At 49.1% G+C, this 27,466-nt stretch overlaps 2 protein-coding genes across 5 annotated transcripts in view; one reads left to right on the forward strand and one right to left on the reverse strand.

Annotated features, from left to right (window-relative positions):
• Positions 1–293: 293 nt before the first annotated feature.
• STARD4 (StAR related lipid transfer domain containing 4) lies at positions 294–18,210 on the forward strand. Of its 4 annotated transcripts, XM_062189332.1 has the most exons (7): positions 307–381; positions 6,699–6,967; positions 9,208–9,321; positions 10,324–10,373; positions 12,701–12,827; positions 13,890–14,004; positions 14,749–18,210. In XM_062189332.1, exons 2-7 carry the CDS (start codon positions 6,932–6,934, stop codon positions 14,976–14,978), a joined length of 672 nt encoding a protein of 223 aa, XP_062045316.1. In that variant the 5' UTR covers positions 307–381; positions 6,699–6,931; the 3' UTR covers positions 14,979–18,210. The 4 variants fall into 4 exon arrangements, with proteins under 4 accessions (XP_062045319.1, XP_062045316.1, XP_062045318.1 ...); XM_062189335.1 differs by lacking the exon at positions 6,699–6,967 and having other exon boundaries at positions 294–381; XM_062189334.1 differs by lacking the exons at positions 307–381; positions 6,699–6,967 and adding an exon at positions 845–935.
• A 6,008-nt stretch (positions 18,211–24,218) lies between these two features.
• CAMK4 (calcium/calmodulin dependent protein kinase IV) overlaps positions 24,219–27,466 on the reverse strand; it is a 190,768-nt gene continuing 187,520 nt past the window's right edge. Inside the window, exons 10-11 of the mRNA XM_062189967.1 lie at positions 26,241–26,393; positions 24,219–24,599 (exon numbers count right to left, since the gene is read on the reverse strand). Of these exons, the coding sequence (XP_062045951.1) occupies positions 24,219–24,599; positions 26,241–26,393 (534 nt within the window). The remainder of the gene's footprint in view (positions 24,600–26,240; positions 26,394–27,466) is intronic.

The following is a 27,466-nucleotide window of genomic DNA, read 5'->3' on the forward strand; positions in this document are numbered from 1 at the left end:
GGCCGCCCCGCCCACCGCGACTTGGCCCTGCCCGCCGGCCCACACGCACGCCGGATCGCTCCATTTCCCGGCGGCCAATCAGCGCGCCGCACGCTGCCCGGCCAGCCAATCCCAGCAGATACACGTTGCTCCGCCAACATCGCCCCGGGTCCTCCCGCGCGCCCGCCGGCGGGGGCGGGGCTGGGGCGTCACCCGCCCTGCCTCGTGGCCCTCGCTGCCCTCCCATTGGATGCGGCCGGCCGGGGCTCGGCGCCTATTGGCTGCTGCCTGGCGCGCCCCGGCGGGCGGGGAAGCCGAGCCGGCGGTGTTCCGGACGGCGGCTCTGGGCGGTTGGGTGTTCCCGCGGTCGCCGGCGTGGCCTCCTCTCCCGCAGCTCGTCAGGTGAGCGGCGGCGGGACCCCGGCGAGGGGGCGCAGTGCCGGGTGCTGGGTGGGGGAGAAGGGGAAGGAAGCCGGGGCGGGGCGGGGCGGGAGCAGCCCGGGGCCGCGCGTGTCCGGTCGTCGCCGTGGCGGGGCTGGGTGCGCCCTTCGGCCCCGCGGTGCCGGCCACCCGCGCGGGCTGTGGCGGGGTCGGCCAGAGGACGCCCTCGCGGCCCGGGGGACCCCGCCTCCTGCGAGGCTCGGCGGAGAGCGGGCCCCCGGGGCTCCCCGTTAGCTCCGTGCGGGTCTCGGCCCCGCGAGGGTCCTGGAGGCCCCGCAGGTGGAGCCTGGCGCGGGCGGGCCCGGGAGGGGTCTCTCAGGTTCCTGGAACATGCGGGTTGTGGGGAGACTGCGTGGGTTTCAGAGTTCTGTTTGTTTTGGTCAGCAGACTAGAGAGGTCTCTTCTAATTCCCTTTTCCCACAAGCCTTCTGGAGTGCCCTCGAAAGCCGTGGGAGTTGCGTGTGTCCTCCTCGCGGGCCTGGTGCAGCACCTGGGTGGCCCCCGCGGCCTGTGAGGTGAGGGCCGTGGTGGACGCGGGGAGCCGGGGGCCGCGCAGCTTCCTCCCGCTCGCCCTGCTCAGGTGCACGCGCTGCCGGGCGCGCTCGCCGGGAGAGGTGGGAGGGTGTGCGACGTTCCCTGTGCGGGGCAGAGCCCACGGCCGTGTCTCCGTGGCGTGTGCGTGAGAGCCTGGCGTGCTGTTCGTGGTCTGTCGGTGTTTAATTTAGCGTTTGATTGAGTCGGTGGCGGCTGCCCCTGGTGTTGTTGGGGTAGGAGCGCTGAGGGTCCGGTGTTCGTTGCCTGCAGGGGATGCATTTAGGAGAGGATAAAGGCCAGTGGGGCGAGGACCACCGGGGTACGCCCCGCACAGGCTCGCAGCCCAGCACCAGCGGCGTCCAGGGCCTGAGGGCGTCTTCGTTCGGGCCGCAGCCTCTGCTGATGGGAGGGTCGCTGTGGGCGCGGGCGCAGGTGGGCTCACTTGCTCGTGATACCCCTGTGCTTCCTTTGCGTCCGGACTCTCCCGGCGGTGTGTGTGCACTGTCGTAATGAAGCGAAGGTTGACGAGCTGTCTGGGGGCTGCTGGAGCCCCTCGGCGGGGTTTGCGCTTACCGCCCGGCGTAGAGGGGGTCCTTGGCTTCTGGCTGCTTGTTGGAGAAAGCTGTGCACTGGTTCGTGTTTGCGCCACCTGCGGACGGCAGTTGTTTACATATGCTGTCTCATGGGCACTGCCAGTGGTCACTTCACAGATAAGGACTTAGGAAACAAAGTTAAGGAATAAAAATAGAGCTGCGGTCATTGCTCACTGCTTGGCCACAGGGCCGCCCACCGTCTTGCTTAGAGTCTGATCAGCGGTGCTGGTTGTCCCTGACATGTGAAGTTAGAAGCAGGGTGTTGCTGTGGCACAGCAGGTGAGGCTGCCTGTGAGATACCTGCACCTGTACCGAGTGCCGGGGGTTTACTCGTGTCTGCTTCTTCACTCTCACCCATGCTCCCCCTGAGAGCCAGCAGGTGATGGCTCCAGTACCTGGGCAGTAGCATCCTTGGGAAGTTGTCACGTTTCGTTCTGGGAACAGGACTTTCAGGTGTTCCGAAGCTGAGGAAGGTGGGTATCAATTGCGACACCTTATCAATCCTGGATTCCTGCTGCATGCTAGACCCAGGAGTATAACATGGATTGAGCCACTTGTCCTGCCCCAAAGGATTTTACAGTTGGGTAGAGGATAACACGTGAATAGACATGCTCTGAGAGAACCTGGATGGGAGCTGCCCGGGTCTGCAGGGGAGTCCAGAGCAGGAAGCAGCCAGGGAGCTCAGCCAGGCCAGCAGAGGTCCGGGATAGCAGGGAGCTGACTGGGTGCTGCGGGCACTAGTGGGTTGTCACTGAGGCCGACACCGAAGTGCCAGATCCTCTTCCTTCTCACAGCTGTTAGAGCTTGCTTCTCTGTACTGGGTTTGCACACTCATGTTTGCTTAGGTTAATAGTTGCTTTCCATTTCCTCTGATTTCTATTGCAAAAATGCTCTTATCTGCCAGCTTCAGGCTCTATAGGCAACCTCTGGTTTTCAAGAACATTGCTTAATCAGAGATCCCAGTGGTAGCTGTATTACCTTCTCTGAGCCTCTTGTTTACTCTTGAACAGGTCAGTGTTCTTGCCCTCAGGTTGTAGCCTCTTGAGTGGAAAGGGACTTTTGCTGACTGGCAGACTTTCTGAATGTGCTCATCCACCTTCCACTCTTGGGGAGGAGGTATACTTAATGCACATTTCGTGTCACTTAAATAAATCCACATTCTATATTACTGAGTTTTCTATATGTACTTTCCTGTGTTTCTGTATAATTTCAGTACTTAACCAGTTTTGATGGTGTATGTGCTCTGTGTTATGCTATTGGCTACAGTCTTGATTTATTGGCACCTCTCATTGTTATATTGGTGGTTCCACCCTGGCTGGACAAAAGAGTGACCTGTGTGACATTATTAAATGACTGAAATTACTGTGGCTCGCTCTGGAACAGAGTGAATCGAATTGTTTGGCAGCAGGCCCTGTAACTTGTTTACAGATAAAACCAGCTGAACTCGCAACAGATGTTTGAGGTGATTCCGGTGTGTGTGTCTTTAGTTGACAGTTGGCAGCTTTATTTCGATAAAGATGTGAGACCTGAGATGTCATTTGAGTCTTTTTTTCGATCTTTAAAAATTTTGTATTAATATAAAGAGAGCAGATTTCATATAGTTTGTAGATAATTTTAAGAATATAATGATACTTCCCTCTGCCTTTCTTTTTTGATTTTTATAACTTTTTTAAAATCTACTTTATAGGCAAAGACTTTATGTTCCACTAATAAGAGTTCAAGTAAAAAATAGAAACACCACTGTTCAGCAGGAATGAACAATGATCAAATTCCAAGATGTGAATTTCATTCATGTACATTAAAATTTTTATACTCTATATTAGCTACCACAAATAAGAGAAAATCTGATGCTTTTTCTTTTTGGGTCTGGCTTATTTCACTAAGCATAATGAACTCCAGTTATATCAACTTTGTTGCAGCAGTCAAGATTTCATCCTTTTTTTGTGGCCAGCTGTATTCTGTTTGTGTGTGTGTATCTGCGCGTCTGTGTACCCATCCACATTATCTAGTCATCAGTTGACAGGCATCTGGGTTGATTGCGTATCTTAGCTATTGTGAATTTAACTGCTATAAACTTAGGAGTACAAGTAACTTTCCTATGTTGATTTCATTTCCTTTGGGTAAATTCCCAGTAGTGGGATAGCTGGGTCATATGGAAGATCTGTTTGCAGATTTCTTAGGAATCTGCCATACTGTCTTTCATAATGGTTGTATCAGCTTATATTTCCACCAATAGTGTATTAGGGTGCCTTTTTCTCCATTTTCACACCAGCATTTGATGCTTTTTGAGTTTTGGATGATAGCACTCTGACTGGGGTGAGGTGATATCTCATTGTGGTTTTGATTTGCATTTCCCTAATGGCTAGTGATCCTGAGCGTATTTTTTCATGTGTCTCTTAATCATTTGTGTTTCATCCTTTGTTCATGTCCTTTATCCATTTAACTGGATTGTTTTTAGTTTCCTGAGTTCCTTATATATTCTGGATGTTAATCCTTTATTAGATACATGGTTTGCAGGTATTTTCTCCCATCCTGTTGGTTGCCTCTTCACTTTGTAGTGTCTCCTTTGCTGTGCAAAAGCTTCTTAGCTTGATGTAAGCACCATTTGTCTATTTTTGCCTTTATTGCCTGTGCTTCTGGGATCTTACCCAAGAAGTCTTTGCCTGTGACAGTGTCTTGCTGTTTTTCCCCCTCTGTTTTTTTCTAGTAATCTGATGGTTTCAGGTCTTAGGTTTAGATCCTTTATCCATGGTGAGTTGATCTTTATATAGGGTGTAAGGTAGGGATCTTGTTTCATACCTGTGCGTGTGGAGATTTTCCCAACACTATTTGTTGAGAATGAGCTTTCTTCAGGGAATGATTTTAGCTTGTTTGTCAAAGATTAATTGTTGCAGATGCATGAATTAATTTCTGGGGTTTCTGTTCAGTTCCATCCCTCTGCATGTCTCTTTTATTACAGTACCAGACTGCTTTGTTTATAATCACCCTGTGATCAGTTGAAATCTGGTATTTTGATGTCTCTAGCTCTGATATTGTTGTGTAAGATGGCTTTCATTATTGGGGGGACTCTTGTGTTTCCATCTGATTTTTGAGATTTTTTTTTTTTCTAGATTTGAAAAGACTTTGTCTTCAGTATTGTGATTGGGTTCAGATTGAACCTGTAAATTGCTTTGGGTGATACAGACATTTTGGTGATATTTTTTTTTTAAAAGATTTCTTCATTTATTTGAAAGTCAGAGTTACACAGAGATAGGAGAAGTGCAGAGAGAGAGGTCTTCCATCCACTGGTTCACTCCCCAGTTGGTCGCAAGGGCCAGAGCTATGCTGATCTGGAGCCAGGAGCTTCTTGCAGGTCTCCCACACAGGTGCGGGGACCCAAGCACTTGGGCCATCTTGTATGCTTTCCCAGGCCATAGCAGAGAGCTGGATCGGAAGTAAAGCAGCGTGACTCAAACCGGTGCCCATGTGGGATGCTGGCACTGTAGGTGGCGGCTTTACCCACTACACCGCAGCGCTAGTCCGGGTGATATTCTAATCCATAAACATGAAAGAGTTTTCTATTTTTTGTTTTATATTTTAATTCCATAATGCTTTGTAATTTTCATCGTAGAGATCTTTCACATCCTTGGTTAAGTTTATCCCAAGGCATTTAAATTTTTTTGTTGCTATTTTGAATGGGACTTATATAACAAATTCTCAGCTAGAGCATTGTTAGTGTATATACTATTGTTAAGTGATGCTATTGATTTTTGTGTGTTGATTTTGTATCTTGCAACTTTGCTGAATTCCAGGAGTTTCTTAGTGGACTTTTCCAGTTTACCTATATAAAGGACCATGTCATCTGCAAACAGGGATAATTTTACTTCCCCCTCTTTAATTTGTATCCTGTTGATTTCTTCTTCTTGCCTAATGGTACTGGCTAATACTTTCAGAACTACATTGAATAGTAATGGTGAAAGTGCACATCCTTGTGCTGTTCTGAATCTTAGCGTAAATGCTTCTGACTTTTGCCCGTTCAATGTGGTGCTGGCTCTGGGTTGGTCATACATACATTCCTTGGCTATGTTGAGGTATGTTCCTTCTATATCCAAGATTTTAAGGTTTTTATCATTAAAGGATGTTGTGCCGGCGCCACAGCTCACTAGGCTAATCCTCCGCTTGTGGCGCCGGCACACTGGGTTCTAGTCCCAGTCAGGGCGCCAGATTCTGTCCCGGTTGCCCCTCTTCCAGGCCAGCTCTCTGCTGTGGCCCGGGAAGGCAGTGGAGGATGGCCCAAGTCCTTGGGCCCTGCACCCCATGGGAGACCAGGACAAGCACCTGGCTCCTGCTTTCGGATCAGCCGCGGCGGCCATTGGAGGGTGAACCAACGGCAAAGGAAGACCTTTCTCTCTGTCTCTCTCACTGTCTACTCTGCCTGTCAAAAAAATAAATAAAGGATGTTGTATTTTATCAATATCAAATGCTTCCTCTGCAACTGTTGAAATAACCATATGGTTTTTATTCTTCATCTTGTTGGTGTCATGTATCACATTTGTTGAACCATCCATCCTTGCATCCCTGGGATAAATCTCAGATCATCCAGATGGATGATCCTTTTGATTTTAGATTTGATTAGCTGGTATTTTATTGAGGATTTTTACATGCATGTTCATCGGGGATACTGCTCTATAGTATCTTTTTTTTTGGTTATGAAATTAAGGTAACGCTGGCCTTGAGAGTTTGGAAGGATTCCTTCCCTTTCAGTTACTTTGAAAAGCTTGAGAATTATTGGGATTAGTTATTTTTTAGAAGTTTGATAGAATTCAGCAGCGAAGCCGTCCAGTCCTGGCTGTTCTTTGCTATGATGCTCTTTATTTCTGATTCAGTCCCGGCCTTGGTTATTAGTCTGTTCAGATTTTGTGTCTTTGTGCAATTTTGGTGAATCATATGTTTCCAGAAATCTGCCCATTTTTTCTAGATTTTCCAATTTGTTGGCCTATAGCTGTCTGTAATAATTCCTGATTTTTTTATATCTGTGCTATCAGTTGTAATGTCTGCTTTTTATATCTCCGATTGTATTAATTTGCATCTTCTCCCTTTTTGTGGTTAGTTGGATCAGTGATTGTATCAATTTTCAATTTTTCTTTTCTTTTTTTTTTTTTTATTTGACAGATAGACAGTGAGAGAGAGAGAGAGAGAAAGGTCTTCCTTCCGTTGGTTCACTCCCCAAATGGCCGCTCCGGCTGGCGCTGCGCCGATCTGAAGCCAAGAGCCAGGTGCCCCCTCCTGGTTTCCCATGCAGGTGCAGGGGCCCAAGCACTTGAACCATCCTCCACTGCCTTCCCTGGCCACAGCAGAGAGCTGGACTGGAAGAGGAGCAGCTGGGACTAGAACCTGGTGCCCATATGGGATGCTGGTGCTGCAGACGGAGGATTAACCAAGTGAGCCACGACGCTGGCCCCTGGTTTGATTTTTCTTTACTATTTCTATCTGCTGAATTTCTCCATCCATGGCGTGTGTGGATTTTATTTCATGTAACTGCTTCTCTGTTTCTGAGTGAGGTTACAACCATTCTTTTGAATTCCTTCTCAGGCATTTCATCAGTCTCCCTGCCTTTGCAGTCCAGTACTGATGTATTACTGTGTTTTCTTGAGTCCTGCTTATGTGTCTTGGATGTCTTTGTTGACTTTGTATCTGGGGAATGAATCACTTGTTGTTTCCTGAAGGCTCTCTTCTTGGAAATGTGCCTCTGTGGCTTGGGGAATGCCTGTAGCTTACATCAGGGATCCGGAGTTGTGTGCTGGGTGAGGGCCAGGGAGCTCTGGCCACTGTGGGTGAGACAAGAGTCCAGAGTGGCACCCAGGTTGAGTGTAGTGGAGCTCCTCTGACTGTGATCAGTGTGTGTGAGGGGGTGTTGACGCTGGCTGGCATGGTCACAATCTCCCAGCCATGGTGAATCAGATGACTCACTGCCTAGAGGCCACGCACCCTATCCACTCAGACACATGATCACAGAGCACCTGTGTGCTCTGTAGTGTGACTTCTGGAATTGGAATCCAGCCACACTTTACTCCGTCTTCCATTCTGTGGCCTGGGCAGACCTCTCACAGGCAGCGGAGGGTTTGCTCTCCCTGCCGTGAGCTTCCCGGTCCCTGGAGTGAGCAGCCTCCCACTCTGAGAGTCAGGACAGAGATCGGCTGCAGCTCTGCTTCAGCAAACTGAGCCTGGCGCTTTGTGAGGGCAACGTGGCCTCCCTTCGGTGGGCTACGTGGACACCTTGCCCCGCCAGTTCCCCGGGGTGGACGCAGTCAGTGAGGACTGGAGCGCTCCCTCCGTCAGACCCACCAGTGGCGTGGGCCACGGTCGCCTCCTCTTGCCCTGGGAAGATTGTGCTGTGGGAATCGCTGGTGGGTTGCTGCCATCTTCGGGCGTGTCCCCTCCCCCGCTGCTCCCTGGAGTCCGTGTTCTGTCCATTCTCTGCAAGCTTCTCTCCAACTGTCCCTGAGGACGTGGCCTTCGTTTTCCCGGCGTCTTCTCATGGCTGAGGTCAGTGTGCCTTTTCAGCAATAAGCCATCTGGGATCTCCCCCGGACTTGTTTTAGTAACTGTAATGGGAATCTTTTCCCTAAAATTTCTTTGTCTTTTAATGAATGGTAGAATAGAGAGAGTATTGGGAAAAGCAGGAATTATGCTAAGAAATTGGTACCCCAGTGCCAAGAGAAGACAAAGTAATACCAAAATCATTTCTGTTTTGAAGCAAAACACTTCAGCCACATTATTCAGGGGCTGCTGTGTGCCAGGCAGGAAGGACATAGTGGTGAAAAAGCGGACAAGGACCTGTGCTCTGGTAGTTGCGATCAAGTGGTCAAAGGGAAGAGTACACCAACAAAGAAATCGGTTAATTTCAGTTATGATAAGCACTGGGAAGAAAGTAAGAGTGACTTGCAGAAGGTTGTACTATGGATAGGAATTTCTTTAAAACCATTTTTATTTATTTGAGATACAGAGATCTCCCATCTGCTGGTTCACTTCCCAAATGCGATAACCAGAGCTGGGCCAGGCTGGGCAGGGCTGCATCCAGGAGTCAGGAACTCCCTGGATCTCCCGCATGTGTGGCAGGAAGCCAGGCAGGCTTTAGCTGAAATTGAAGGTACAGATTACTGGCTGTGTTAGGGTTTGTGATCAGCAGCCCAGAGAAACAGCTGAGGCAGAGACCCAACGTCAGCACCAAGACTGGCCTGTTGTGACCCCTGAGGAACCCAGTGGAGCAGAACACTGTAGGTGTTGGGGTGTGCTGGTATGAGGAGGGATCTCTTGACTACTGGAACTCACTGGGGAGATAGAGTGGGCAGTAAGCATTTGAGAATTAGCCCCATGTGCAAGAAATCCGGCCTCCTACATCCTCCCATCTGTTTATTTACTATTAATTATTACCTATTGTTTATGTAATGTATGTATGTATGAGTCCTTTTAGTAACTGTCAGAATGTGTGGTTCTCATCCCTGGCTATGGTTCCCACCTGGAAAGCCATTGGGAAAGTTCTGCCTAGGTCTTGTGCTCCAATGGTTTGAGGTGAGGACCCCCACCCCCACCCCAGGAGATTCCTTTGTGCAGAGATGGGGGACCTTGGTGTGCTGCCTCTTAACTGTGTGTTGTTGATGCTGATCTTGGTCTCTAACAGAGAGAGCAAATGGAAAGCCTGGCTGATGCTGCTGCCTTTTCGACTAAACTTAAAAACACTCTCATCCAGTACCACAGCATTGACAGTGATCAGTGGCGTGTTGTGAAGAAAACGGTAAGAATTAATCCCATTACTCACTCCATATGTTGGGATACATGTGTCTTCTGTCTAGTGAATTGTTCAAAATGATATGGGAAAATGTGGAGATGAGACCACACTTTTTTTTTTTTTTTTTAAGATTGATTTATTTATTTAAAGTCAGATCTTCCATCCAGTGGTTCACTCCCCAAATTGCCACAACAGTCAGGAGCTTCATCTGCAAAGAGACCACACTTTGGATGTAGAAGATAGACAGTTGTACAGATTGGGTTGGTAATCTAACATCCCACAAGCAAGAAAGATACCCATGGGAATTCTGCACTGCTGTCATTAGCTCTGAAGGTAGGAGATAGGAGAATGGGCTCATGGAAGCCAGAGTCAAACAGTTTCTTAGTAAATGAGGTGTGTCGCTGCTAGCTTAGGGAAGTGCAGTCCTTGATGGTTGGTAAGTTTAGATGTCAGCAAGGCCGGGTGGTGGTAGGATTGCTCTCTACCAGTCTGACACCTGATCGTCACACTGAGCACTGATGGAGACAGCATGGGCACCTACGACTTCTCTGCTCTACCTCTCCTGGGTATTCTGTGCTCAAGCCATTGATTATCAAAATTAACTGGGAGATGGTTGGTGGACAAAATGAAGAGCTAACTCTAGGTAGCAAGGTTATAATGTGAATTGTTAATTTTTTTGAAGCATAAACAATTTCAGAGTGAAATGTTTAGTGTTTCTAGTTTTGTAGTCTGAGTGTCTCAGCAGTGACACATGGATAAGACTGGACTGAGGCGGGTCTCGGTGGCCACTGAGATTCTGCCATTACTGAATCGTCTTTGAGTCCAGATGTGAAGAACTTTAAATTACAGAGAGAACTCACATCTGGGTCATTTCACAGATAACTTTTATGTATCTTTTAGAATGTTATGTTTAATTGAAAGACAAGCTCTAGACTCATGAACTTGTCAGTTTTGTATCTATGGTTCCATCTATGAAATTATCACCATATAATGTTTTCATTTTTCTAGAAAGATGTAACAGTTTGGAGAAAGCCCTCAGAAGAATTTAATGGATATCTGTAAGTTCCTACAGTTTTGTGTAACTCAAGACACTGCTAAACATAATAGAAGTACACATAATACAAAATCACTAAATACCATTGCTGGTAAATTTTGCCTTTAAAACTTTAAGGGTTTTGAAAAGCAGATTGGCATTATGACTTAAAGGCCTTACGAGTATCCATGTCTTTTGTGGCCTGAGTTGGTGTGAGGTGATCACAGTAACACTGGATGTCTGATGTAATCTTGGTCTCCTAGCATAGTGTGCATGGCCCTCCTGGTACTCTGTAGGAATTTATCTTGAAGAAATCATCAGAAAGTTCCTAGTGACTTAAGTACTTGCGGTTTTATCACAGCATTATTTAAAATATTAAAATTACATATAGCTTGACTCAATTGAATGATTAAATTATGAAAACAGGCTAAATATGTAGCACAGTTGTGGGTCCCTTTTAATTGCGGCGGTGGTGGTGGGGATGGGGATGGGTGCTGATGGAGGTGGTTGTTCTCGGCGCTTTAGGAGATCATCCTGATAGAACCACGGTGACTAGTTAGCTACCACGGAGGGAAGGGGGTTAAGAGAAAACCAGAACCACAGTGTATATCTGTTTGCAGTTGCCTATTGAACTCAAGCTGTCAGGTCTTGTCTCTAGAGTACAGAGTTAAAGCAGACCTCTTGGTACTGCCTCCTGTTGCATCTGTGGGATTTTCTTTGGGTTTTCAGGTGTCCAGCATCCAACTTTACTAGACTTTGCCAAGTTGTTCTCTGAAGCAGCAGTTTAAGAATTCTTGTCCCCTTTCAATTAATACTTGTTATCAAGTTTTTAATACCTGCCAATCTGCAGAGTCTTAGTGAATGGCATCTTGTACTTGCTTGCTTATGAGCGAAGGAAGCATCCTGTGTATATTTACTGACATCTCTGGTTATTATGTCCTTCTGCTAGTGGTTCTTTGCACTGTCTTTTTCTCATTGGTTTATAGGAGTTGTTCCTGTGTCCTCTGTAAACAATTCTGTGTGTTCCATGTATCTTCCAACAGTCTGTGGCTAGTTTAAAAAATTGTTTTTGTGTATTGTATGTACATTTTTAATCCTAACCGATATTCTGTATATGTGTTTTTGTGTTTTAAAAAAACTTGAGAGGTAGAATTACCAACAGAGGGAGAAACAGAAAGGTCCGCCATCCGCTGGTTCACTCCCCAAATGGCTACAATGGCTGGAACTGGGCTGATCTGAACCAAGGAGCCAGGATTTTGTGGGTTCAGGGGACCAAGCATGGGACTGTCTTCTTCTTTCCGAGGCCATAGCAGAGAGCTGGATAGGAAGGGGAGCAAGTGAGACATGAACGGATGCCCATATGGGATGCTGGCGCTACAGGCAGAGACTTGGCCTACTAAGCCACAGTGCTGCCCGGTTTGTGCTTTTACAGATTCAAGAAATCCTCCTATAGTCCTATAGAACAGTCTCACATTTTTCTTGGTTTTAATGTTTCACGTTTTATACAGAGCCATTGAATCTCTTTGCATTTGATTGTTTTAAATGGTGTAGAACAGGGGCCCAGGTTTTATTTTCTTTGTAAGTATAACTACCGAACTTAGCACCATGTATGGAAGATACCTTCTTCCCCAGTGATGTATAATGTGCCTTGGAAATGTGTTGGGTTCTGATAGATTCATGAATCAATTTTTCCCTTCTTAATAGAGGGTTTTTTGGTTTTTGGTTTCTTTTTTTTTTTTTTTTTTCCCCATTAAATGTCAGGGTAAGGGAGTGGCGCTGTGGCATAGGAGGTTAAGCCTCTGCCAGCATCCCATATGGGTACTGGTTTGAGTCCTGCCTTCCCCATTTGTGATCCAGATCCCTGCTAATGAGCCTGAGAAAGCAGTGGAGGATGGCCTTAGACACTTGCACCTGGCTTTGGCCTGGCCCACCCCTGGCTGTTGTGGCCATTTGGGGAGTGAACCATCTGGTGGAAAACCTCTCTCTTGCTGTCTCTCCCCCTTCTTTCTCTGTAACTCTGCCTTTCAAATAAATAAAATCCTAAAAAAAAGGTAAAAAATACACGTATACTAATATATTGAGGCTTCTGAAGAAATAATAATATACAGGTGGAACATTGCATGTTCTGTGGACTTTTTGTGGCTACTCTGCCATGAAGACTTTTAGTTTTATTGCTAGCTTTTAGGATAAAGCATTCTTTTAACTAAATAATTGGGAAAACTTAATATCATTGCGTTGTTGGAATTCAGTCCCTTTTAATTTTTACTCTTGATTTGAAAGTTAGCTCTGAACTAAGAGCATGCTGAAGTTTTTATTCTACTCACATTTGACTTCATTTTTTTCCTTCTCTAGCTACAAAGCCCAAGGTGTTATAGATGACATTGTCAATACCGTAGTCGACCATATCCGTCCGGGGCCCTGTCGCTTGGATTGGGATAGTTTAATGACTTCACTGGATATTTTGAAGCACTTTGAAGAGGTAACTATTGAGAAACTTTTTTTTTTTTTTTAAGATTTTATTTATTTGAGAGGTAGAGTTACAGAGGGAGAGACAGAAAGGTCTTCCATCCACTGATTCACTCTCCAGATGGCTGTTACAGCCGAAGCTGAGCCAATTCGAAGCCAGGAGACTCCTTTGGGTCTCTCGTGTGGGTACAGGGATCCAAGCACTTGGGCTTTCTTCCACTGCTTTCCTAGGCCATAAGCAGAGAGCTGGTTAGGAAGAGGAACAGCTGGGACATGAACCCCAGCTCCCATATGGGATGCCAGCGCTGTAAGTGGACGCTTAGTCAACTATGCCACAGCCCTGGCCCAAGAAACATTGCTTCTGATGTGGGAATGAGAGTGTGTGGGTGTGAGCATTTTTTTTTCTGAAACAGCTTTTTATTAAGTATCAAAGCATAATTGCACCATAATTTAAATATTTGTCAATTAGGTCATAAAAAGGGTGCAAAATGCTTTGCAGTACAACTATTAAATATTCATACAGCTAATGTCAATCATCAGATCTTACACTAATACATAAGATTATTCCATGATTAAGGTAGCCCAATATAATAAACTCTATTATTTGATCTCTTTTCCTAAAACATTTTAATATTACTTCTGATGTTGATTATTCCCTTACCAAATAATCAGCAAACTAAGTTTTTAAAAATTGTTTAAGGATGATGAAAACTCTGCAAACAAAGTGATTTACAGAAAATTCTGGGAGAACAAGTAAGATAAAGTACTGAGCAAGATAATCAATTAGTACACATGTGAAATTCTCCCAATTTATTCATGATTCTGATACTAAAATGCTCAAGGAATTTTGTAGTTGATCTGGGTACTGCAGATAACCTTGAGACCAAACTCTCTGTAACTGTTTTCTTCCAGTGGTGGCTATGTAAGGTTTTAAACAATCCATTTTCATATATATTCCCCAAAATGTCTCCTCTGTACTAGAGATAACACAAATCTGGAGTGAAAACAGTTCGCAGCATTTTAACTGGCGTCAGTTTGTCACCAGAGATTGCTGTGGTGTGTGAATCTCTTTCAGAACTGCTGTGTGATGCGCTACACGACTGCCGGCCAGCTTTGGAACATCATTTCTCCTAGAGAGTTTGTGGATTTCTCCTACACCGTGGGCTATAAGGAAGGACTTTTATCATGTGGTAATAATCTCGAGCCCTGGATATAAATCCCTGAGTTTTCTAGTCCGCCTGTTTCCTGACACATGAGACGTATTTCCAGGCCCCCAGTGACTCTGTAATCACGAAGATGCTAGGTTGTAAAATAACAACGTCTGGAAGGGTTTTGAAATCTAGGCTTTTGTTCCCAATTAAATAGCATTCCCGAGTTCACAGATGGCAGAAGTCGATCACATGACCACCTCGGAGAAAGGGGTCCAGTGCTCCGAGAACAGTGCCCTGGTCCTAGATCTGGGGGGCGTAGGCCCGGTGTGTGTGACAGCACGCCTCCTGCTTGGAGCTGTGTGTGCTGTTCGAGATGAAAAATGCCATCGGAAGGCTGCTGGTTTCTGAGCAGTCGTAGGTCAGTATCCCTAACCAGCGAGTCCAGCAGCAGGTGTGGTGTACCTGGGGGACTCGTGGCTCCATAGGTTTCATAGCTGGCACTAAGTTGAGGTTGGGCTGCTGTAGTGAAGATCTGTAGTTTCCAAGGAGGTACCAGGGGGCAGGAAGTCATTTAATGATGAGGTTGGAGCTTTCCCCTTCTCCCATGTACCAGCCCCTGCCAGAATCGTCCTAGGTAGTTAATATTTTTCACTGTCATGGTCACTCTTGGGTGTAATTTTCATCTATGAATAATAAAAAATTAAATAATTTGGTAGTATGTTTTGATGAGAGTTTCAGACTAGTGTCAATCATTACTCATGTTATTTTAAAATTGCCTTGTAGGGATAAGTCTTGACTGGAGTGAAAAGAGACCAGAATTTGTTCGTGGCTATAACCATCCTTGTGGCTGGTTTTGTGTTCCACTTAAGGAGAATCCACACCAGAGTCTGCTGACGGGCTACATTCAGACAGACCTGCGTGGGATGGTTCCTCAGTCTGCGGTGGACACAGCCATGGCAGGCACGCTCACCAACTTCTATGGAGACTTACGGAAAGCCCTGCGGAATCCATAGCAGGTTCATGTGTGTGCTGCCATGATCCCTCCCGCCCCCTCCCCCCAACCCCGTGCCCCGTGTTGCTCTTTGTCTCAGCTGCAGGGCCTGTAAAAATCTGCATAGCCTGTAGGCACATTGGAGATGTTTTCGGTAGTGAAGACTGTATTCCTAAAGTGAACAGCCATCTAGGAGAGGGCACTGTGACTTTCTCGGCTAATTGTGTATCGATTGGCTGACAGTGTGTCTAGGGATGGAGAGTGACAGGAGTACACACGCTGGAGATGTGGTTGACCACTCTTAAGGGACTGACATTAGAGACAGCACAAGCTTCATCATGTTAGCTTAAAGTCGTCTGTGTTAGAGGCTTATGAACATTTTGCCAACTTTTGTTTTTGAAGTTAAGTATCAGGGTTTTACTTTTGGTAGCACCAAGTCTGCCCATATCTTAGACAAAGGAGAAAGGCACTTCTCTGTATTTTATAAAGGTTATCTTGGTGATTGACTTTTGCACTACTGTGGATTGACTTTTACTGCTTTGTTTTGAAAAGACCAAAAATGAGAAAGATACCAAATGAGAAGGTATCAGATAACTGCAGGTACAATTAAAATGCAATTTAGTTTTGATAACTGTATAGCAATTTTTAAGGATATATTTTAAAATTGTTTTTATATGCATCTGTCTTAAACCATTTATGCATGAATATTATAATCCAAAGAAGCCGCCAGGTGTGCCCTGGAGACAGCACATTGGCTGCAGGGCTCTGAGGTGGCCGCAGGTACCAACGGTCATCCCTAGAGTCTTGGTCAGCAGAGGCTCCGTGCGTGCTCATCTCAGATTGCATCGTGGGTAATCCCAGTTGTCATGGCACTTCAGTCTGGAACTGTAACATGTGCCTAGCTGGCCTTTGATAATTGTGACTTGAATGGGCTGTACGGGGCTCCCTGGCTTCCTTGAATGGACATTCCAGGTGATTCCTTGGCTTTTGAACTGCTGCCCACCTTGTGGTTTATTTCTAAAATGAGGAACTCAGTGCATGTTAACAGTCTTTGTGTATGAACACATGCATCAGGGAATGTCCGCATTCAGTGGCACTGCTTCCACTGCCTCACTGATGTTTGGAGATAAAGTGAGCCTTGGAAATGGGAGGGAGCTTGGGCAAGTTCCTGGCAAACTCACATTCTCCTTGTATGGATGTGCTGGACCAGCCCCAGTGCATGATGGTCCGGGGTATGTTCTGCTCCATTCTGTTCTTCTGGTGAAAATAAGTCAGTTCTTTAGACCCATTCTGAGAAAGTGGAACTTTTTTTGGCTACTGAATATGCAGGTGTTCTAACGATTGTCTTAAGGACTATTCTGGTTTTTGGATTGAAAAATAATGTAACATCTGACAGAAGCAATGCAGAAAGGAATCTGTAGGTTTATTGACCACCAGTATCCCTTTCTAAATTGAGTAACTTCTTTTCTGCAATGGGGAAAAAATTTAGCAGTTTACTTTTCAGTTTCCTTTGGAAATTGCTAAATGTAAGCTTTGGTTTTCTGTTTTCCTGCCTGCGTTTTTGTCAGTGTACAGTAGGAGGTCTCTTATGGTTTGTCTGTCTTGGGAGATTCCTGGGTGCAGAGAAACTCCACAGCTAATCTGGGGTTCTGTTGTCCTTATCTCCTATACCACTGAGTGTTAGTATTACAATGAAAATTCACCATGGGTTAATATCAAGTCATGTGACACATCAAACAGGATTGTATTTCAGTCACCTAACATATCTAGCTTCCAGGTGGCACTTTAGATTTACTGGGCTGTAGCTCTACTTTTCTCAAAAATAGCTTTATTGAGATATAATTTACAAATATTCAGTTTACCCATTGGAAGTCTATAATTGTGACTTTTTCTTCTTTTTAGAAGTGTGGCTGTCACCACAGTTCAGTTTTAGAATCTTTCTATCACCCAGAAATCCCCTTTGCCTGCTATAGACCCACACCTAATGACTGTTCATCACGGTTGCCAGGGCAGATGGGAACATGGCTATGTTAAGATTTGGTTTTAAGCGAAGTGTGTGTTGTTTTAAGCTCAGGAGCTGTGTGAAAATGCATTGAATGTTCATCTCAAATACCATAATGATAAATTCATCCATGTGGGTTGGGATTGATATAAACATAATTGAGTCTGCTATGTAGGCATGGTGATGAGACAGATGTATAATTTTCTACAGCTATGCAGAAAATAGCCAAAATTTTAATAATATTTATTTTACTCAGTATATCCAAAATAGTTCTAGTTGGTGTACCAAACTGCTCAGATGCTCCTAGTCTTCCATTTCACTGACAGGGATTCGCCCCAGTGTGAGTGCCAGCGGCTACTCGCCTGAAAAGCAGTTCCAAAGTACAAGACTCCTGACTTGTCCTGCTCTGAGATGAAGGAGACAACTTCATGGAGTTACTTTCTCAAGGAGAGCGCCTATAGTGCTTGCTAAATAGGATGTCTGACTGTTAGGAATATATCGTTAGTATTTACCAGGGCTTAGGCTGCGTCAGAAATGTGTTGGAAATATTTGCCTAGTGCTATGTTAGTACATAGTACCTACTTTAACATACAAGAAAGAGACTCAAGTGACTCTTGAATAAAATGTGTTAACTCGAATAGTAGCAAAAATGCGAACTGAATATTCTAGTTATAAAATGCTGGAGATCAGAGATGTTAGACATCTCTTCAGTGCTCGGGAAGTTGGATGTACTTGAAACTGCAGATTGCTGTGTGGCGTCACGTGATATCCCACTCACTAGAACTGTTTCCTCCCCATGTCTTTTTCTAATGGGAGGACATTTTACCGACTCAGGCTGCAAACTCTAACTACAAGACTGGAAACCCTGCATCCTTTATGCCAGAACACTCCCCCCCCGAATGCACATGGAAGCTCTGGCTGCTCTTAGATCAGGAGCTGAAATCCAGTTTCCTGTGATGTATTGGATTCCAGAGGTGCCTCAGGGACTGCGAACCCCTGTGTTCAGTGTCGCTGGGAGGCTGGCCTGAGCATAGGACATTGTAACTCCGTCATTACTCTGTTGTCTCTATAGTTAAGTGTGAAAACCATCTCTGGCAATTCAGTGAAAGCTGTACAATACATAGATTTTAAGAAGTCTATCATTCTTTTATGATCTAATAAATTATATTTAGAGCATGAATTAGTATGAAAATGTTTTTAAGGGGCCATGAAATGTATCTGAATAAAAATTTCTAGACACTTTTATAATTGATTGTTGATGTTGTATGAGTTGTATTGCTAACACTTTTTTTGAGACAGAGTTTCCTGGTGTGCTGCCCAGATGCCTGCAACAGCTAGGGTTGGGCCAGCGCAGAGCCAGGAACTCGTTCCAGGTCTGCCATGTGGGTGTCAGAGATCCAGCCACTTGCACCATCACCAGGGTGAGCCTCCCAGGGTATGCATTAGCAAGAAGCTGGGACTGGAGCCAGACATCACACTATGGATTCCAGCATCTTTAAATAGTAAAGTCTTACAAACCTGGAAGCCAGTGTCTCACCCACTAGCAGCTCCGGAGGCGGGTCTTCTGTCATCACAGGTGTTGCAAAACTCCCTCCAGCGACGGCTGAGGTTTCTCCTGCTTAGGCTGCATGCGTGTCCCAGAATGAGAGTACAGTGAGGAGGCCAGATTCCACTTTGCCCCGCACTCCCGTGACTCAGCCGTTCCCCACTACGTGGCCCCTGCACAGAGCCCGATGCACTGCCTGCCTGGGCCTAGCACCAACCACAGGTGAAGCTATGCTGGGAAAGGGTCCCTGGCATAGGTTGTGTCCAAGTCAGCAGGTCACTTCCTTGTGTGCTTTGTGAAGCCCAGCGTCAGGGGTCTTCGTTTCTAAGGTAAGAATACAACCACTGCTTTCCTGCTGCACCTCCAGGTGGGGGTGGAAGTGTGGGGCCCTCACCTCCCACGCCTGTGGAGGCTGGCCAGCGACTCAGCCTTCATTCCCCCAGAGGCTCTGTCGTTACTGGTGACTGCAAGTTTAAGGTATATTATTTAGAATCACGACGTAACTTTAGATGTTCCTATCAGAAAGCTGTAACAGGTTTTCTCCAAGGCTGAAACCCAAAGGCTACGAATGCCTGTTTCAACAGCAGAGCCGGCCATTTCCCTCAAGGCAGAGATTTGGGGATGAATAGTTTGTGACAGAAGTAGGCTCACAGAACAGCCCTTCTTGGATGTCTACAGAACAGGACAGGAAAATGCTCACAGCCGGGGACTGGAAGGACTGCGTCCTCTTGTTCCTCAGTAAGCCACGCCCCTTCCAGGACTGGGGAATACTGTAGGTCAGGAACAAAGCTTCCTGAAGCAGCACTCTAGGAGGCTGAGAGGACCAGGGGAACCAGAGCCGAGCACGACGGGGTGCTGCGCGGGGCCAGTGCGCCCTCAAGCCACCCACCAGTGAGTAGCGTGAGCGCGGCCGTGTCCCCGTGACCCTCAGAACTGTTCTTTGGGGATTGATTTGGAGAACGCGTGCCCATTTTCTACACACAATTCCATGGCCAGAGATAAAAAGACTGGAAATCAGACCAGTAAGTGCAGAACAGCCCCCAAGTTGCTGACTGACAACTCCTGTGCCTGCACACTTTGGTCCTTGGGCAAAAAGTCACTTAGCCTCTAGTTCAGGCGTCCCACTCCCTGACCTCACAGGACACTACAGCACAACAGATACAGGACACAGGACAATTAAGCATTGTGTGTCATGTGGAACTACTTACTTCAGCACACACCCATGTTAGAGTACCACCAAAATACTACAGAAGAGGGGTGCCGCGCCCAGACAACCTGCCAAGCCATGGGTGTGTCATCTGTCCTCAGCCACCCAATGTGAGGTGCACTGCGGGCACATGAGACTGGATGATGTGGACATAGACTCCGTATCTTCGGGGTGCCCGGACGACAACTCACGGGAACAGTGATGCTGCCGTCTTAGCATTCCTACGTGGACTTCGAGATTTAACTCTGGGCCACCAGACATCCGCCCTCTCCCCACTCGCTAGACTGGGAAGTTTCTGGCAGGGTTTGGGAGGAACTCACAGTCTTAGAGAGAACAAACACCGATCCAGGGCGAGTGGCTACAGACCAAGACTGGGAAAGGGGAGATGATCCGGGGCCGCTCGTCTCTCAGCCACCCAGGGCAGTCTCCGAAAGCAAGCAGCATGGGGCCTCTGGTGCTCAGCTGTAGGTGGTCGGGGTCCACGCCTGCAAAGGAGTCATGCGGTCCACACCCTCAAGGCTTCTGCTGTGCCCTTGGTGGGCCTCTGGCTCGCACAGTTGACTTGAGTGTTGAGGGAAATGAAAATCATGCAGTCAACACATCTTGAATACATCACAGAGCATTTATGAAAACTGGATTTTCAAACAATCAGAGTCATTATTGCTGTCCGAGAGAATTACAGAAATGGTTGGGCTGTATAAGCTGGGCTTGCATTAGCTCAGGTAGTAGCCACAGGAAGTAGTAATGACAGGAACTTGCCCTGACTGGGTCAAGATACAGGAGGAAAGGCTAATCTCAGAACCCTGGGAGCACAGCTCTCCAGTGCATTCTCTCTGTCCGTGAACTACAAACCCACCCTGAGTGTCCGGGGAATAGAAGGACTTGAAGAAGAAGTTGTAGAAAATTAGTGGGTACATTTCTGCTTACCACGTGGTTCTAATACCAGTGTTGGAATTACATGTACATAATTTTAAAACATGCACTCACACGAACAGTCTAACCATAAGCAGCATTCAACCAGTGAATTCCCAGGTGTTAGCACCAGCCCTGATTAGGAAGACGTCGATGGTGAACGGTAAGGAAAGTGGCATGTGACCTGACCGTGGTATTTCCAAGGATGTTCTAAATGCTTGGGAGCTGCACACCTGGAGCTGGCCCAGCGCAGCGCACCGCAGGCTGTGTGCCCTGTGCAGTCAGCTGGGTTATGAGGCCCGAGAGCTCCTTCCGTCTTCATCCTGTGGGCAACGCACTGCCAGTGCCTGAGGCGACAGGGGGTGAGCAACACAGGCTTTATCACAGTAAAAGGAAAACCATTCTCTTTATCAAAACGACTACAGAGTTTCAAGGATTACTGTAAACTCAGCACGTAAGAAAATTCCAAGTGAGTCCATGTGTAATGGCAGTGTTGGTCACACCCTCCTAAGGAAGCATCCAACAGGCCAGCAGGGGCCACGTTCCTGTTCAGGGGTCACTGGCGTGATGGCACCATGGTCCTGCAGCTTCATCTTGTGCCTGTGGTGGTACCTCAGATTCTGAGAAGGACTTAGTGCTGGCCACACGGGGACAGCCAGCTGAGCTGGGCCTATGAGAGCAAACACAGGGCTGGCCCTGGGAGGTTTCAGTGGACAGCACCACCTGGCTGTGTGTCAGGGCTCAGGTGCTCCAGGCTGGCCGAGGGCCTGTGGCCAGTAGACAGTTTATCGAGGCCCGGCATGGTGCCATCCTGCTGGGAAGCCCTTTTCTGTGGGACGTCTGAGGCAGGAGTGGCCAATGGCTTTTGACTACTTTCTGGAACGTTTTCTCCTCCTCCTCCCAACTCAGCAGTGTAAAAAAAGTGCAGGCAGCTCAGATCCAAGCACAGAAATGCAAGCGCCATTTGGCTTCAAGTGAGAGTTCTCTAGTCTGCGTACAGCTGGCCCAGCCAGAGGCTGACGCACTTGATGTACCGAAGATCTCATGTGTACTCCTGATTTGGAAAGCTTGGTATAAAAATAAAGAATTCAAAATATTTAACATTTGACTATAAATTCATGTAATTTGGGTATAGTTGATTGAAATATAACTAATTTAAAAATGAGGCTAATAGAAAATTTAAAGTCCACATGTGGCTTGTGTTGTATCTATGAGAAACAGCACCTGTTGTAGACCATGCCCTCTACGACCATGTTATTCTGGATTGCAATCTATGTGTCCCTCAGACACTCTGGGAAAGACCAGCGTTCTAGTCAGACGTTTCAGTGGGGGAGAGACTTCAGGATTCTCCTTCACTGTGGAAGTAACCTCTATGCTCTGTATCCCAGCTCATCTCAAAAACCAGCAGTGCTGGACTCGTCAGCTCTGGTGTGCAAACAAGCCTCGTTCTGCCCTGCGACTCGCCTGTCACTCCGGGGTGATGATGTGGAGTATTTTCTTTGCATACTCCCACTGTTCAGCTCATCTTTGAGATAGGTTTTGTCTAGCAGTATGTCAGCCTTTGTGCAAAAAACACTCTTGACATCATTCGCCTAACTTAGGCTTTCCAGGAACTGACATAATCAACGTTTGTGAGTCGGCTTGTGTCCGCCGAGGTGACTGAATTAGCCACTCCGTAGGTACTCACAGCTGAGTTTTTCAACCTCCGTGGGTTTTCAGGATGCCGTTTACAGACTAGAAAGAGAACTACCTCACACTGGAACCAAGGAGCGGCCGTGTGCTCCCATCCCCAGGCGAGTCTGCTACACCATGGCCTGCGTTTGCAGCGCCGTCCTGGAGTCCACAGAGCTGGCCACTGCGGCCCCCACCCAGGGCTGGAAAGAGGTCACAGCTGCCGGCCAGCACTGGGGAGGGCTGGGGGTGCGGGTCCCATCGCCCACTAAGGGCCACTTCCTCACCAGGCCCTGCCCCTTTCCTCTTTGCTCCCCTGAGAGATGGAACACTTACCGCAGGAAGCAGGTACGTCCACCGGGAAGCAGTCTTCCTAAATGAGAAGGGAGTCTGGAAGGTTAAGCACAGGAAATGCTAACACCGAGGAGGGAGGCCAGGACACACAGGGAAGAGGAAGGGCACCCTCTGCTGGATGGTGCGAGCACAGCAGAACAGACCCTGGGGCCTCCCGCTCAGGACGGCCAGCCGCCTCAGGAGCTAGCGCGCTAACTCCATTTTCCTACTTGGAAGTGTTGAGGAAGAGCCAAAAAAATTTAAGACCTCATTTGATGGGGATTTTATCATGATGGCTGCTTTTATTATCTTCATTTTGGTCTTTGAAAATAATTTTTTTTTCAAATTAAGGATACTCATCAAAAAAGTACCTTATAATGACTCTGATAAGATGTACATGCATTTCAACAAACTCAGAAAATTTTGAGATTAACTTATAAATTTGAGATATTTAGATCAATTATGGTTTCTATAAGGAAAAAGTTTATATGAAAGAGAAAAATTATATTCTGGGAAAAAAACCCCACAATATCAGGTCTAAATGTTCTAACTCCAAGAATCTTATTTGAAATCAGTGAGATTTTAAAACATTTTGGTTCTTGTTTTTTAAAGTAAATTTAAAAACTGCAGTGTTGTAAGTTTCTTGATGTGGAAGTTTTCAGAGCTGCATTGTACAATGCGGGCATGTCCATCCCACGTGTGAGGAGGACATGCACTGCTCGTCATGGCGTCCCCAGCGTCTAGGCAGTGTCACCGTCCACTGTGGAGGACACGGGTGTGTGAACAGCTCCTTCCTCTGATCAAGTCAGTAATGCTCGTGGAGCGGACTCCTCTCCCACTGTGTTTGGAGGTTTTGGCAACAATCCATGGCAGAGACGTTTCTGTACCTGGTCTGGGGATGTGCGATGCTAGGCTATCCGGAAACTCTCCTGTCGGGCTGCACTCACACACGGCCACCTGCGGCCTGGGACATGAAGAGCAGCGCTCCCTGGAGAGGCTGAGCCCAGCCTCCCTTCCTCTTCCTTCCCCCGAGCCTCGCCCGACTGGACACACGCGAGGCTTGGTGTGCATGTGGGACACTTGGTCCAGGACTGAGACACGACGGCTCTGGGACTACTGACGGCGTTTGCAGAGAAGACTAAAGTAGGCTCCCCACACGCGCCTCCGGGCTGCATGGTGTCATGCCCCACGGAAGTGCGCTTGCATGCTCACCACTGCACTGGCGTTTGCTTTTCTGACGCGTGTACCCCTGCCTCCTGTCCCGTCTCCTTGCGAGCAGTCTGCATATGCTAACGATGGGAAGGAAAGTGAAGGTCACGAGGGCGGAGTCCAGGCAAAGCCCCGCCCCTACCCAGACACGGGCCACGTGTCACTCATGGGTCTTGGGGGCCCTTCCATGCCTTGGAAGACACCATCACCGTCAGAAAGCAGTCATGCATGACGTTAGGACGGTCAACTGGTATACATGTATTTGCACCTCAGGAACAATCACTACAGCGCGCAGCATGCGTCCACACCTGCCTTGCTGGAGGACAAAGTGCGTCCAAGGCCGGGGAGGGGCGGGTGGTGGCTTCCCTCAGGCAGGAGCCACCTAATACTCCGGCAGCGTCACCCCCTGCTGCGGGGCTCCAAGTCCCGCTGCGGGGCTCTCCGGCTCGTCCACAGCCTTCAGCTTCTCCCCAGGACCCTGCTCCGTCTCGGGGACAGCCGCCTGCGTGCCCTGCTCCAGGGCCTCAGCGTCTCCCGCTTCCTCGGGGGCCTGCACCTTCATCTGCTCCGCCTCGGCTCCCTCCGCCGCCAGCTGGGCCTCAGCTCCCGGTGTTTCCTCGACGTCTGCCGGGGCTGTGACGGCCTCACTGCCTTCCTGGGCAGGTGGGGGCTCCTGGCCGGCCTTGTGGCTCTCCTGGCTGCTGGCATGGCTGCCGCTGGCACTGCCCAGCCGGGACGAGGCCACGACGGCCTTCACTGCCGCCTGGTGGACAGAAGTGTGCAGTGTTAGCTGGGTCAGGGCCGCGCCCAGCCCTGCCTCGGGGAGGGGGGTGCGTTCCCAGAGCAGACCATCCCGCGACTGCTGGAGAGGGAAGAGGAAAACCTCTCCGCTGGGCAGCTGGAGCCCGGGCCGGTGGGCGTCCCCATGGAAGACCAGACCGATGTCAGACTGTTTCCCAAAGTGTCTGTCTCACGGAACCCCAGTTACACTGGTGTCAGTAGGAACTCTGGTGATGAAACAGGTGCATGGCCAAATGAACTTGAGACACCACGGGTTAAGTGACTGTCACTTCAAGCAGCGTGGCAGCGGCTGAGTAGGACGCTGTCTCCGAGCCCGTGCTTATGGGGCTGGCTCGCACCAGTAGTAACAGCAAAGCACCTGGTCTCCATCCTGTGTTCCATAGGACAGACGTATTCTGTGATTATATCACTGAAGTCGCTCAAGTTTTGGCCAAGTAGGTACCTACTCATATTATTAAGCAGAGCTTCAAGGTTTACTCCTCATATGGAGAAGGAAACAACTTTCTAAATAAAGACCAGTGTCCTGAACAACACGGCACTCTGCCAGTTCAGTCACCCTTAGACGAGAGGCAGCATCCTAGGTCTGCGAGCAAACCCAGACCCAGGGCACACGGCCGCTGTCGGGAACCCTCCCCCCGCAGGGGGTGACAGCCACCTGTGTGAACCCAGGGCGCACGGCCCGCATCAGGAACCCTCCCCCTGCAGGGGGTGACAGTTGCCCACAACTGTGACCCCCCGCCCATGTCGGGAACCCTCCCCCTGCAGTGACAGCCCCCTGTGCCTGTGAACCCAGGGCACAAGGCCCACATCGGGAACCTTCCCCCTGCATGGGGTGACAGCTGCCCACAACTGTGTGACCCCCCCCCCCCCACTGCCCATGTCAGGAGCCCTCCCCCTTCAGTGATATCCCCCTGTGACTGTGAACCCAGGGCGCATGGCCCGCACTGGAAACCCTCCCCCTGCAGGGGGTGACAGCCACCTGTGTGAACCCAGGGCGCACGGTCTGCATCAGGGACCCTCCCCCTGCAGGGGGTGACAGCCACCTGTGTGAACCCAGGGCGCACGGTCTGCATCAGGGACCCTCCCCCTGCAGGGGGTGACAGCCACCTGTGTGAACCCAGGGCGCACGGTCTGCATCAGGAACCCTCCCCCTGCACGGGGTGACAGCCACCTGTGACTCTGAACCCAGGGTACACGGCCCGCATTGGGAACCCTCCCCTGCAGTGACAGCCCCCTGCGGCTGGGAACCCAGGGCACACGGTCCGCATCGGAAACCCTCCCCCTGCAGGGGGTGACAGCCACCTGTGTCTGGGAACCCAGGGCACACTCCCGCATCGGGAACCCTCCCCCGGCATCAGGCGGTGGCCACCAGCGACTTTGTGGAGCAGTGTTGGGAGGTCCTAGCAGGGTGTCCCTGGAATGAAGAGCAGCTGGAGGGTGCTTCCGGAAGTTCACGGGAGAGTGGGCCCAACAGGCTGTGCCTGTTCCGCAGACTTTGTGAGTTGCCCACATAGTAAAGACGGTGGAACTGTCATCCACGCCAAGAGAAAGCTCTCGCTCGTCTCTGTTTTCTTAAAGCAGAACCAGCCCCAGGCCATCCTACCTTCAGCTTGCGCCGGGCATTGAACTCTTGGAGCTTCTTCTGTGCAGTGTCCATGTGCACGAAGTTGGCCGCTTTCCCTGTGACCCACGGGTGCTGCAGGGCCTGGAAGGTCGTCAGCCGCTTCTTCGGGTCCAGGACAATCAGCTTCCTGACCTTCAAGGCAGACAACCACTTGCTCAGAGCGCCGCCCGCGCTGCCCAGGGCTCCAGGGCCAGGTGCTGTGGGGTAGCGGGTTCAGCTGCCACCCGCCACTCTGGACCCCATATGGGTGTCGGTTGGAGTCCCAGCCTCTGCTTCTGATCCAGCTCCCTGCTAATGGCCTGGGAAGGCAGCGGTGGCCTAAGTCCTTGGGCCCTTGCACCTATGTTGGGGACCTGGAAGAAGCTCCGGGCTCCTGGGTTTGACTTGGCACAGCCCTGGCTGTTGCAGCCATCTGGGGAGTGAACCAGTGGATGGAGGATGGATCTCTCTCTCCCCACCCCCCCAACTCAGACTTTCAAATAATAAAAAATTAATCAATCTTTAAAGACAAAAGGGCTTAGGCCCCTAGGGGTCCCCGTGGGCAGGGCCAGCTTCAGGGCGCGTGCTGGGGCCACCTGAGACTGGAGGGGCGGCTGCTCTCCCGCGGCGCTGCAGGACACAGGTGCAGGCTGCCCGGGGACTGTGCGCTCCTGAAGGCAGAAGCAGGCCTGAGCCCGCCTCACAATCTCCCGGAACTCGGAACTCAGGGGACAGCTTTGCGCTGGCGGAATCTCCCCGCCTCACCGCTCTCTGAGGGCAGAGGGGCCCACCCCTCACCCCGGCTTGCACTTCCAGCTCCTGCGAACCCCTTGGGGGTGCCTGAGCAGTGGGCCCCAGGCTGCGGCAGGAGCCCTTAGAGAGCCAGAGTGAAGGAGCCAGGGCCTCGCGGGGCCGGCCCGCGCCCAGGCCCGGAGGGTGCTCCTGTGTGTGAGATGAGCGCACAGCAAACTGCTAGAAACACAAAGACCGTGCCGGCCTGGCGCAGAGGGGTGGTGAGCCCGCCTCCGCCTCTGCCTCCCCCTGTGGCCCCACACACCGTGCCAGAGCCAGGGCCCCTCCCGGGATGCTCTCGTGACACGCACGTGAGGCCCCTGAAGCCCGCGGGGACCCTCCTGACAGCCTGGGCGTCTGGGGCTGCCGGGGTGGGCGAGGATCAGACCCGCCCGCTTCCTGCCAGCCTGCATGAGGCCGCTGGGCATCCCGCG

The sequence above is a fragment of the Lepus europaeus genome, chromosome 4 (assembly GCF_033115175.1).
Source record: "Lepus europaeus isolate LE1 chromosome 4, mLepTim1.pri, whole genome shotgun sequence".
NCBI lineage: Eukaryota > Metazoa > Chordata > Mammalia > Lagomorpha > Leporidae > Lepus > Lepus europaeus.

What these genes read in the sequence shown, in the direction of transcription:
- STARD4 (XM_062189332.1), top strand. Translation starts at nt 6,932, where the DNA reads ATGGGATGCTGGTGCTGCAGACGGAGGATTAACCAA. An exon ending in GGCGTGTTGTGAAGAAAACG is followed by an intron (nt 9,322 to 10,323) that starts GTAAGAATTAAT and finishes TCATTTTTCTAG; the next exon opens with AAAGATGTAACAGTTTGGAG. An exon ending in GGAAGGACTTTTATCATGTG is followed by an intron (nt 14,005 to 14,748) that starts GTAATAATCTCG and finishes ATTGCCTTGTAG; the next exon opens with GGATAAGTCTTGACTGGAGT.